General features: G+C 43.1%; 1 protein-coding gene across 3 annotated transcripts in view; it reads right to left on the bottom strand.

Annotated features, from left to right (window-relative positions):
* Positions 1–13,326, bottom strand: part of LOC110157604 (zinc finger protein 521) — a 141,001-nt gene that overhangs the window by 103,800 nt on the left and 23,875 nt on the right. For all 3 annotated transcript variants that reach the window (XM_055152126.1, XM_055152124.1, XM_055152125.1), the window contains one exon: positions 11,986–12,180. Coding sequence is in view for 2 of the 3 variants with exons in the window: in XM_055152124.1 (XP_055008099.1) it covers positions 11,986–12,180 (195 nt within the window). In the remaining variant the exon portion in view is untranslated. The remainder of the gene's footprint in view (positions 1–11,985; positions 12,181–13,326) is intronic.

Here is a 13,326-nt window from a genome sequence, read left to right as displayed (position 1 = left end):
AGAATGCTACCACAGGTGGCCAGAGTAACTATTTAATCAGGGATTCTAATGTCTTGGTTTATCGCGGAGGCATGTACCAAGCTGGCGCGCTCTGCAGTTTTCCTTTGGCAGGGAGGCGGTCTCTTCGGAGAGGCTCTCTGATCACATCGACCCAGTCCTGCAGGATGATCGATCAGCCGGGCAGGTTGGAGGTGGAATAGATTAGATGACCTTTCCATTCTCAGTGGTGCAGGACCCCCCGCTGTCCCCTGCTCTTAGCATTAACAGCACATCTCTGTCTCACCTGACAGCCAGGCTATACTGTCAAGCCACTCAGCAGCAGCACATATTACAATTTGTACCAGCAAAACACCTCCGAAAGCAAAGTCCAGCTGGTGGCCTCAGGGACCCTAACGACACCCATCCTGCCCATAAAAACTAAATTTATGTACCTCTTTCAGCTCGAAAATGGCAATTAGCGCCAAGGAACAAATGTGTTACTCCATGTGATATTTGAGATCGCTGTCCTTGTGGGTGGCTGAACTCCCTGTACCCTGAAGTATAGAGGAGGGGCGCTACAGCTCTCCCACCCAAACCCGAACCCCCCGGCCAACAAAAACAACCCCAGGGAGGGCTGCAAAGAGGGGGGCAGAGAGGGGAAATGTTGAGGTGGTGATAGCGTATAACCCCAACGTTCCAAAACCGCACTGGCTATAGCGGGATGCCGTCAGTGCTGGCTCTGCTCCTTCCTGTGGGTCCAATCCAGAGACCTGGGCCCATTGGGAGACATAAAGCTGTCGGGCTGGTCACTCTTTCCACCGCCCGCTATATTCCTGCTTCCTTTCCTCCCATTACTGGCAACTTTGGCAAAAAAAACATTTGAGGAAAAAAAAGGAAAAAAAAAATCCTTTGGGGATCAATGTGCAGTACATTTCCACACCGACACAACCAAAATCTATGACCTTTTCAGTCGAGGTTTCAAACACGGCTCCAATGGTTTTTCCCGGAATGAGTTAGACACTTTTTTTCAAACTTGTCATTGTCTCGTACTCCTAACCTGCCTGTTGACATGAATGCTTTTAGCGCCTGACTGAACAGGTCTTTGCCATTTGATATGCAAATAGTGTTAATTAAAAGCTGTTTTGTTCGGTTACACGTTTCACATAACTGCTCATTAGATGAAAAGCAGAGAATAACACTTGACTTGCAGATGCCAGATCATATTCTACTATTTGGAGCTAATGCGATTTCTCTCATTCAGTGTGGGAGAGAGCAGGATTCATAAACTTTTCAACATACATTTGGGCTCGTCTTTGTGCCTGCTTGTGTTTCTCTGTATCGACTTCATCACTATTCCGGTGAGCAGTCCTGCGTTTGAAATATATAAAAAGAACAAAATCATTTGAATTCTAGCGGCCCAGAGGAGAGCGCGCAATACCCAGAGGTGCGATCCAAGCGTGCCCTTCCGCTGCCTGCCTACCTGGTAAACATCTCCTCCGGCCCCTTGCTTTCAATACACGTCAACCTGTGCCTATGTACCTAGACCGGCTGGCCAAGCAGGAATAGACACCTTTTTTTTTGTATTTTCAATTGGACTTCTCTTCCGAGCCGCCGCACATAACCTGTCTGGCATTAATGATGTTGTTAATAAAATGCGGATGGTGTGGGGGTGGATTTGCCTGGCAGGTCTGTTGCCCGTCCTTCTCTGAGATAAGCCCCGCTGCTGGCCTTATCTGCCTCCCACAGCCCCACCCAGCGCCGCGAAGCACTGGACACACAAGCCCGTCCACTCATCACGGGCTAATTACCGCCTCTGACGCACGCACAAAGCTGGACCTGGACTACTGCGCCATCACGGAGGCTCAGGTTTGGATTCTGACTACCTCCAGTGCATCTCCTGAACTCATGTGTAAGTGCTAGGTATGGCCAGTGTTGACAAAAATGATGATGTCCATTTTATTTCATTAAACGATAAGCAGGTGTTTTTGCAATCCGTTGGAAATGCGGTGTAAATGTCAAAATCTGTGACATACTCCATTCAAATTTTCATAACTTCAAAACGAAAGAGATGGACACAACACACAAACACACACATCTGTTTGGTTTCCATGCTTCTTAGGGAGATTACACTGACTTTCATTCAATTTCTGGAGAATGTTCCTAACCTTAACCATAGTCATTACTTGCCTAATCTTAACCTAAATCCAAACCCAAACCTATTTTACCTTATAACTTAACTTTAAACCAATGTGGCTCAACAAATAATTAAGGATTTACATCATGGGAGCATGATTCTTGTCCCTTTAAGGAAAGTAGATCCCCACAATGTGAGTGTGTACAGAGATTATAGTCGGCACAATGTGATGAATACCAAACCTCAACATTATGTTAAAAATGTTTATATCTGTTAAGATGTAAGGTGAGAAAAGTGTGTAGCTCAAAGACACAACAGATGGGCATCAAACCATCAACCTTTCAGTTCAACTCATACTACTACTGTCTAAATACATGTACAGTAATGCAAAATTACTTAATAGCGCCTAAATTTCAAATAGTCATTAATGTAAGTTTTTCAGGAAAGGCCCAAGTCATTTGTGTCCAGGAGTCAGTTCACTCTCATAGCTTCCCGAGAGCAGCCGAAGTCACTTGTTCTATACAGGGGAGAGAGGAATGGAGGAATAGAGGGTGGGATGGAGGGAGAGAGGGAGGGCACGCTTTTCTTTTATTCAATTGTTTTCCACTTCCACGAGCGTGTGCCAAGGGGGAGGAAAGCGCCGGCTTAACATGCTCTGCAATTCAACACGGCCAGACGCAGTCCTATTAAGATTTAATGTGCCATTCTTCTGCTTGTGCTGCCGAAAAAAAGAAAAAATAGACTTGCAGGCTGAGAAACAAAGACGAGTGGAGATGGAGCCAGGGCCAGGGAGAAAAGGCAAGTGCAGCTAGGCTAGGTTTTGTCACACGGTTGAAGTTTCAAAGGGGACACTGTAGTAGTAGCAAAACAGTCAAATTAGAAAGATGCAATTTTAAACGCTAGTGCTACGATTACTGTGAAGGAAAAAAACTACAATTGAGAACAAATTAAACAAAAAGAAAATCCTACATATCCAAACTATGGACCAATCTTAAATGTTTGGTAAAAGCTGGGGGTAAAACTTTTTAATATTGATCCTTACACTCTTCAGCAATGTGATCTTTGGTGGTTCCAGATTTTTTTTCTGATGAGCATTGTATGTTTTAATAATATAATTCTGTTCAAGATCACAAACAAAAAGACTGAAACAAAAACCTAATACAAGAATTTCAGAACATGTTTGAACCGACCTAAACTACAGAGTTAGTCATTTTTGTTATTAGTGGAGGAAACTACGGTACTTCAAAAATGGCAGGTTATGTTATTTTCCAATTGCGTCAATTTCGTTCAAATTTCCATTTCGATTGTGATTAATTTTGTCAGCCTACTTTGCAGCACGTGATGAGTTATTTGTAGTATCTCGAATGCGATGTGCAAAGTGTGCAGGTGTGCCAATAGAGAGCATATGTGTGTAAATGTGTGTGTGTTTGCATGCCTAAGTGGATGACTGATTGAGCGAGCAAACCCAGGAGATGATGTATGTCAGATGGAGGGGGATGTAATTGCAAGGAGGCTATTGTCATATTTAAAGGGGCTCTATGTATGGATCCATGTGCTCTGATTAAAGGTCTATGCACGGCAGCAGGCGCATATGGGGACAGCTGTGTCTGGGCAGGATAAAAATATGTTTGCAAGCAAGGTGAAGTGGGCTTGGATTGTTTCCCAACTCAATACGACTGAATTAATCCCATCTGGCCAATCAGAAATGCTTATCTAGAATGGGAGGGGCTTATGCGATGCCATGGCTCCGATTGGTCGGATTTTAAACACACTGCTTTTTTGATTGGTTGTCTATTTATTTCATTTAACACATTTCATTTATTTATTTATTTATTTTTTTAAATACTTTGAAACATTGAACTTCCAGATTTTTACAAGTAACACACATTTCTCCCCAAACATTAGGTACTAAAAAAAATGCAACTAAAACACATTTTCATTAATTGACAAAATGTTACATTTTCAAGTGCAATACAGTGCAGTGATTTCTACTCTAGTTTATGTATTTGTAATTGGGCTGCACAGTATCGCAATCAAACTGAAATCACTACTTGACTTTAAAATCCCAATCCTGCAAATAGTTTGAATAATAGAAGTTCAGTTTCAGTCTTCTCTCCTAGAGCTGTTAACAATGTGCACTCTGAACAGAATCGTACATTTTTTTCACAAATTGTAATTACTTGTCAGAAAAAATCAATATGATGTTTTTCCAAAATCATGCAGCCGTAATTTGCTGAGAAATTAAAGGTATGGTGCTGGCTTGCCATGTTAACAAAATTACAGAAAAGGGGGTGGGGTTATTCAAATGAGCTAAACATTGTCATCTATGTTCTGAGTCAAAACAGCTTTGTATTTTACATTCCATAGCGTTACTACAAAGGCAAAAACACATCCAAATGTTGACTCCATTTTCAGTTCTTTGATTGTTTTCTGGCACAAAACGCAGCCCCTGTCTGACAAAGAGCAATAAATACTTTATACAGCGCATAATGTGGAGAAGAGCACAGGGGAGAGAGAGAACTGGGGCGTCCTCATGAGGGCATACGCTTTGAATTCCTAATCACAACCACTCTTGCTAACCTAACTAGCACCGTAGCAGCACTGTCGCTAAAGCATGCCATGTTGAAGATTTCTACCCTACCTATTACTGTTATGGCGCATACTCCCGCACGCACACTTGAAAGGACCTAGGGCCAATTGTGGGGGCTCACTGTAGCATGAGCTCCCTTTCTCAGTGACTGCGCAGTGCCAGGAGTCGCTATTCTCTGCTGACCGCCTCTCGTCCTTTCAAAGCCTCGTAATCAGTGCTCTGCTCTTTGTACCGGGATGTCGCAAGAAAAAAAAATCCCCCAAAAATACAGAGGCAGAATTTGTGATGAACTACAGTCGGAGTTGGGGCTAATCAGGTCTAGCTCGTGCCGCTTCGCTCTTATGTGGAGCCTTTTGAAACAAATAAAGTCTCTGGCACGTTCTTCTTGGCAGCCATGAAGCAGCTGTTGGATCAATACACAAAGTTCGCAGAGAGGAAAGAAAAAAAATGTTTCGACCAAAGAGCGAGCTGGAAAGAGTTAGGAGAAGACTGGGCCTGCCAGAAGCCTGCTCATAGTAAAGGAGGAGATGACTGTATGTTTCCGTGACCCAAAGACTTAAAATGAGTAGAAACCTTTTAATACTGGTTTGGACTTATATAAATATGAAACATAGATCGTCTTGTCGCCTCAAATAGAAGTCTAATATGAAACCGTGTAAACATTTTAAATCATATTAACATCTGCATTGTGGGGAGTGTTTATTGTTTTTTTGTTGCATTTGTATTTTTCTCATAAATCCAAAATGTCTTTTACTGAAGCTGAACATTTTGCAGTGTCTACAGGGAAGAGGAAAAGGGAAATCTACATAATATAAATCCATATATGGCCCAGTTATCTGCCTCTTCTTTGTTGCCTGCTCTCTGATTGATTCCTTTATCTGAGGGAAGCAGAAGACATGCTCTGTTTGCTGGCACAGTGGCCGGCAGGAAAACAGAGTAAGACACTTATTAAAAAGGTCATCTCACAGAGGGTTAAAATAGCAGGGCACGGAGCTCTCCTGGGGAGGCCGCCATGCCCCTCCTCTACTGAAGGACACAAGGAAAGGTGTTGCTCAAGGGAGCTGGACCCGTAATGAAAGAATCACCACCAGGCCCAGGCCGTGTGCACCAGGCTATTCAAATATGAGAGCAGGGTTTCATCGAGCTCATGTACACGGCTTTGTGAAATGTGATCTTTTGAATTAAACTCTGAGCTGCAGTGTTATTTTTATTTACTTTGTGCTCTTTCTAGTAAACACAGGCAGAAAATGAAAAAGAGATTTTCCAATGAGGCTAAGTCCTATGTTCTGTGGACCACACATCTACTACATGAGCGTGCCAGCAAACTAAACAGTGAATGTTGCCCTGTGAAGAATAACAACAGCAGAAAGGATGCAAACTCTTCAGTCCGACTAAGACAAAGCATTAGTGAAGTGTTTTTGGAAAGGCCTATGGACTCACACAGCCCCCAACCTCCTCCCTAGGGCAACCTCCAGCCCTGTCGGCAGGAAACCTGATCCGCAGCCATCCTGGAGCCACGAGGAGGACGGAGACTTCTTCTACCCCGCAGAGGGAGTACTGTCTCCTCACAGAAGGAGTAGTGCCTCCCCCCGCAGAGGGAGTACTGCCTCTCCCGGCAGAAGGAGTACTGCCTCCTCCCGCAGAGGGAGTACTGCCTCCCCCTGCAAAGAGAGTACTCTCTCCCCCCTGCAAAGAGAGTACTCTCTCCCCCCTGCAGAGGGAGTACTGTCTCCCCCCACAGAGGGAGTACTGTCTCCCCCTGCAAAGAGAGTACTTTCTCCCCCCTGCAGAGGGAGTACTGCCTCCCCCCACAGAGGGAGTACTGTCTTCCCCTGCAAAGAGAGTACTTTCTCCCCCCTGCAGAGGGAGTACTGCCTCCCCCCACAGAGGGAGTACTGTCTCCCCCTGCAAAGAGAGTACTTTCTCCCCCCTGCAGAGGGAGTACTGCCTCCCCCCACAGAGGGAGTACTGTCTCCCCCTGCAAAGAGAGTACTTTCTCCCCCCTGCAGAGGGAGTACTGCCTCCTCCTGCAGAGGGAGTACTGCCTCCCCCTGCAAAGAGAGTACTCTCTCCCCCCTGCAGAGGGAGTACTGTCTCCCCCCTGCAGAGGGAGAACTGTGGGGGAGTACAGGCAGAGACAGTGACTTCTGCCCAGATTGAAGGGTTGCTCTGGGGGAACATTCCTCCAGCCCTGCCCCTGCAGCCTCCACTCTTCAGTCTCTGGAGGAGCATTCTTCCAGCCCTAACCCAGCCTTCGTGCTGCTCTCCTGGGGAGCATTCCTGAAGCCCTGCCCCAGCCAAAGACGGGCTCCCCAGGGACGCATTCCTGCAGCTCTCTCTTCATCTCCTCCTTCTCCCTCGCTCCATTTCTCAGCCTCTCCTTCCTCTGCAGTCCAGCATTAGTGCGATCAATAGCACCGATCGCATTGGGGACACGAGGCGATCCATAGCCATGCGCTCCCTTAGCGCACTGCAGTGGTCACGGCTTAAGTGCATGGAAAGGTGTTATACCTCGGCCAGACAGAGAGAGACAATGGCGGCCATTGATCGAGGTGACATGTAACATCTTCCTCTGGCTGTCTGTGGGGTGTGGTCCACTAGCAAAGCAAGTCTAAAGTCTGGGCACAAAAGTACAAACGTGAACAACTATAATGAGGCCCACATGTGATCCCTGCTGCAGAGAGTCAACAATAAGAGTCCAGCACTTCTAACACGCTCCTTTAATAGTAATTAATATAACAAAAGGCCAAAATGGGTAACTTTATCACAACATGCCATTACTACCTGTAGAATGTGTATAATATGTATGTATAATATGTATAATATGTCAAATAGCCTCTACTTGTCCAGACTAGCTTGTGAACAAAACATGTAGCTGAGGCAAAAAATGCTCACTTCAGTCAAGGAACAGCAATCTGCATATGTGGATTGGTTCCAGTCAAGCTCTACAATTTGTTTACCAAAAATAAAACATTTCAAATTGTAAAAATGGGAGTTTAGCAGGTGCCGGTGCTTGATTAGAAAATGCTTCTAATAAAGGATCCATCTGTGAGTAGAGACTTGATGTAAGGCAGATTAATTGGTCATGGATGTCTACATAATGCCACATAGGAAATCTCCTCCCATATTACTGCCAATACACAAACACGCACACACCGTACTTAGTATGCCATCTTCAAGTTTCTTTTCTCCCACCCTGTTTGAATACTAATGGAGTGTTTCTGCACAATCACGATGCCCTAATGGCAATTATATTCTTTTGTTTGCTTTCCACTGGGGCCCTTATCCAAACTGCCTGTTTTTATCACTGAGCAATTAAGAACTATTTGTCCATAAGATTGACATTCATGAAAGCAAGCCTAATTATGAGAAAAAAAGGTCTGACTCATATTGAAATGAGTGTCGAACATGATATGAAGCACTGGTGAATGAAATAGGTCGTGTTCATGTGATGTCATAAGATTTCAAAGGACCTGTCGGGTAAGCCTGAAATGGGAGGAAATCATTATGGTAGAATTTATTCCTTCAATGTCATTCAGTCCACTAGGCATAAAACAAAAACTGGCACAAAATTTAACAACTCGTCCACAGCATAAATTAACTATTTAAGATCACGTCACAAGACCATTAAAATATATTGTGAATGGGTGACAGACCATTAGCTACAAAATGAATATATTGAGTTTGTGGAGCTAACACCTGATGATTAGGTTTAACATTTGTGTTTTTTCTGATGATACATAAAAAAAAAGGTCTCTTACCTTTCTTATTAATGATCTGCCAAATTCCTTTGCATTTATTTCTATTATTTGTGCACCAGCTGTTTGTAAATTTGTACTTTGGTCCTTATTCCTTTTGTTACAACTCCATTACTTACACCATTGTAAAATAATTACATAGAAAGTATTTTGATTAATTAAGTAACACATCATTTCACTATGTCATTCAAGCACTGAAAAACAACTATCATAACAATCTGCAACCATTTAAAGGTCCTACATTACATAAAATTGACTCTTGTGAGCTTTTAGCCATGTTACCGCCTCAAAATACATGGAGTTGTTTTGTTTCATTCACATATATTTGAGTAACCCTTTATCTTTAGTCTGTCTACATCTCCAAAGGTCAAGATGTTCTGTTCTACCTTTTGATGTCATGAGTTTTCACTACATTTCAAGTAGTAGTTTTTAAGTTAACAGCTAACTTTTAACTTTTGTTCAGTAGAGATTGAAATGATTAATTATTAATTATTAGTAACGGTGTACAGGGTTTAAAAAACAGAGCACTTCTTGTTTTACCAAATGACATCACAAGGTGGAACAGTGTGCTTTCAGTTTGAGAGAAAAACTCAGCATGAATATGTAGGATTTGTGTGTTGAATGAATGAAACAAAACAAAACACAACTGTACATATGATTGTGATAAGTAAACAGCATTATAACATAGATTAAAAAAGAGTGAAAGTATGGGCCCTTTTAGATTATTTCTATAAACATGCTATAACTATTTTCCAATTATAATCTATACCAGTCATAAAGTGGTGTTGTAAAATGAGGGAAGGACACTTCAAGGAAAAGCAATGACTGCTCTTGTTGGTAAAACCTACATATTGATTTTCACACCTTTCGATGACTGAACAATGCGTTCTTCAAATTTGCACACACATGAACACCCAAGAGACACACGCACACGTAAAGGCCTAACTGCTCACAATATCGCTCCTGTGAGAAACAAACATGCATTTTTATCTTGAATCCACACTAGATGGTAATATGCAATGATGACCAAAACAGCAACAAAACAAAGATCTGAGATTTTTGTACAGTTGATGGAAAAATCTTAGCAAAAACACGTAGAACGTCTAGCCTATAATTTGTGGTTTGTCCATTGTGGGTTGCAAACTACAATGAAATCAAACAGGGCCTGAATGTAAACACAAACTGGTTACAATAGAGTTCTCATGGTTAGCTTTTGGATTTGTGGGGTTTAGAGATTGTTCAGATTTAACTTGTAAATGTACTCTAACAGATAGAAAGAAAGCATGGATTAGTCTTTGCCAAAATGTAAATTCACAGTTTTTAAGGAAAAGTGGCAAGGACAAAACCAGATCTTAATCAGGAGAATAACCAGGAATAAATCGGGTCTAATTCAAGAGGGAATAAAATGGCCCGAGACCAAAACAACACTCAATCAATTTCTATTAAAGGTCCTATATTACACAAAATTGGCTCTGGTGAGCTTTAAGTCATGTTAAAATGTTATTATCTTGTCAAAAACATACCTGAGTTGTGTTTTGTTTCATTCACAAATGTCTGAACAATCCTTTGTTACCCATAACTCAAAATGTTCCACCTTGTGATATTCTGTATTTGTAGTTTTAAAGTTAAGAGCTTTTACCTTTAGTTCAGTAGAGATGGGAACTTCCAGGGCTGAAATTATCCAAATGATTCTAATGAAGGTGAATGGAGCTTCAAAAAAAGTGGAGCACTGTATTACCACATGACATCACAAGGTGGAATAGAGTGTTTTCTGTTTTGTCCTTTAAAATAAAATAAACCATAACACATATCCATTTTCCCTAATCTAATTCATCCATGTAATTTCTTTTCAGAACTACACCAACAAAATAATCAGTGATGTATTCTCATCTGATCTAAAGCCTATGTTGTGATTAACATAGATTCCCCATGCTTAGCGCACCCCCAGTGTAAAGGAGGGCAGGCGCAGCACATGGAAAACCTTGGGTCCACGTCATTACTCCTGTCTGCCACCTTGTCAGCGTATTTTTAGCACTATTCATCCATCAACAGGTCAATGACACAGTCCGCCATTGGCATGCTTCTCTCAGTCCCATTAGATATTACCACTGTGACTGTGTAAGCCCAGCATCGGACGAGCTAGGGGACTTTCCTGGAGCGAGTACATTTGAGCTAGGTGGACCATACTTCTGCTGCTCTGTAGTGCACGCTGGTGAAGGGTTGGAAGCTTCCTATAGTGCAGAGTGAGTTGTGCTGAACCAAGCAAGGACACTTTGCAGAGACTATAAATATGAGCGTGTAGCCTAGAGTGATCTGTTATAAGGACACATGGAGGCCTGTTTGGATGTCTGCTGCTGCTGTGTACATATTGATATGGAGCTCATATGAATAACAAGTGAGCTGACTGTGTATTAGCTATGAGTGTAACCAATGGGCTACCGATGGGGCTAATCTTTTGAAGTGTACAAGTTTAAGTGTACGGGTTTCCAATGTAATTCAATTCTGCACAGAAAAAGTACTAATACCATAGACTGTATAAAGAAATGGACCGAGGGAGTGTGACGTCACCCATAGCATTCAGCTCCAGTCAAATGAAGCTCACGATGCTAGCAGTTACAGGGGAATAGAAATTTATTTAGGGACAAAATAGTGAAATAAAAACACCAGGATTATGTAGAGTGGGTTAATATGAACATTTTAAATCCAAAATGATGAGGCTCACTGCAGCAGTTACAAACAGAGGGACAGCATTTGTTAAATGTGAAGTCAGTTGGAATTGATGCAGTCGGAAGCACCCCCATGTTCACTTCCTGTTTGGAACGTGGCGGCTAATGGGTTAGCTATGTCCATTTATATATACAGTCTCAGACTAGCACAGAATATCAAACTTTCAGAGAGACCTGTCATGATAATTACTCTTTTGACTAAACTAAATAAGAGATGCACTATATGTTTTGGGCTTTACTGCTACATATTTTTCTTTACAGTAGGTTCAAAAAGTTTTCTGCTAAAATGGTAATTAAAATGATCGTTTATCAGAGTATATAGGCGGCAGGCCTAGATTCAGAGAGGGAAAATGTTGGGAGACTAGTGTTACTATGAGTAAGGTTTTTTGATAAATAAAAAAGAGACAGATGGGTATTGATTAGTAATGATCTGTTTTCAGTGCTCTGTTGGCTCACAATAGAAATTCAATATCTCAGCAGACTTCTAATGGCAAATATCTGGATGATTGAGACAGCTAAAAATATAGTGGAGGTTAGAGAAAGTAACCTTGTTTCTAGGAGATCTGGGTGAAGGTGCTGTTGTGGTTCCTCTGGAAGTGTGGGGCATATGGCACAGTGTATGTAACAGTGTAGGTCCCAGTGTACGGCACAGTGTATGGCACAGTGTGCGGCCCAGTGTATGGTCCAGTGTATGGCACAATGCATGGCACAATGCATGGCACAGACTTGTGAAGCGCATGGTGCAGTGGGAGAAGAGTGCAGAGAGGAGGCAGGCGCGGTGGGCTGAACAGTGTTTACCTGTCAGCTGGCATTGATTAATCTTGTGTTCGGTGAGATGGCTCAGCGACGGGAACACCTGCCGGCAGCTGTCGCAGCTGTGCAGAGCGTCGTCCTCCTCTTCTCCCTCCTCAGCCTCCTCTGGAGAGCACAGCCTCTGCCTCAGACGCACAGCCGCAGCATCCTCCTCCGGCCTCTCGGGGGCGCACTCGGAATCTGCACAGACACAGGAAATGACAGCAGAGCACAGTCAGAAGGGCGACCCACACACCCAGTCATCACCGCTTCCTCTGGGTGACAATAAAATGGATTTCTCGACTCTGGATTTAATAAAAACAATAATAAAAGCTGTAATAAAAATGCAGGTTCAATTTGGGCCTGTGTAACTCAAGCACTCATGCCACAGCACGGAGCGGGCAGCTGGGGTGAGGGAGAGACTGAGGGGTGGCACAGAACTACACTGTGTTATTAGAAATGCTTTTACACATGTTTGCCCTGCTGCACCCAGGCAAAACTTCACTATATGAGACTAGACAGAGGGGAATACGTGCAGTTAATAAATCCAGGCCTGCACTTTTTGGCTGCACCGGAGACATATGAAATCCTGCCAGTGCACTGAATAGCATCAGTCAGTGTGTATTAAAGCAGACAGGCCTCGGCGTATTACCCAGACATCTAGGCCAGCAGCGTGGATGTATGGAGCCAGCAGAGAAAGGCACAGCGAACTGAGATTGCTGTGTGTTAGGCTGTGGCACGACACACTTGCCTAAATTATTCAGCCTTGCTTGCAGGCAGCCGCGGGTCGCGCACATCAATATTCTTCAATCCATCTGCAGTTTTGTCTCTTGTTGGCTTTGTGCTGCAGCAGTGCCAGCGGTGGGCCATGGACTACCCACAGTAAGGACCAGAAGTCATCTCTCACAATACACGTCTCATCTGTAATTGCACATGTGATGCAACAATCCAACCTAATGTTTTTTGTCACATTCAAATTCACCAAGGAGACTGCTCAGAGTGGATGGTTGGCTCGGAACAGCGTCTGGTTGGCAGCAAGACCCAGAGGCCTTCTGCTCCCTGCTGTGACTGTTACCCTGCACAATAACACTGATTAAGAAGCCCTACGAACAATCAAACAATAAAGTCAACTGCCCGTTAAGCTTGATGTGACAAGATCGCATTCAGTTTATCCATTTTTAATTCCTTACCTTATAGACTCACAACCAAGCACATTATAGGCATAATCCTTCAAATAAAGTAGTCCTAATCAAGCCTAGCTCAAGATCTGCAGATGGGTTTGATTTGTTTCTAACGATGGCTGACCAATGAGCTCTTTTGTTTCCCAGGCGTCACTGAAATAAACAC

Source organism: Boleophthalmus pectinirostris, unplaced genomic scaffold (genome assembly GCF_026225935.1).
Source record: "Boleophthalmus pectinirostris isolate CB_2022bp ecotype Guang Dong unplaced genomic scaffold, ASM2622593v1 HiC_scaffold_16, whole genome shotgun sequence".
Classification (NCBI taxonomy): domain Eukaryota; kingdom Metazoa; phylum Chordata; class Actinopteri; order Gobiiformes; family Gobiidae; genus Boleophthalmus; species Boleophthalmus pectinirostris.
This window is presented reverse-complemented; position numbering and strand designations above follow the sequence as displayed.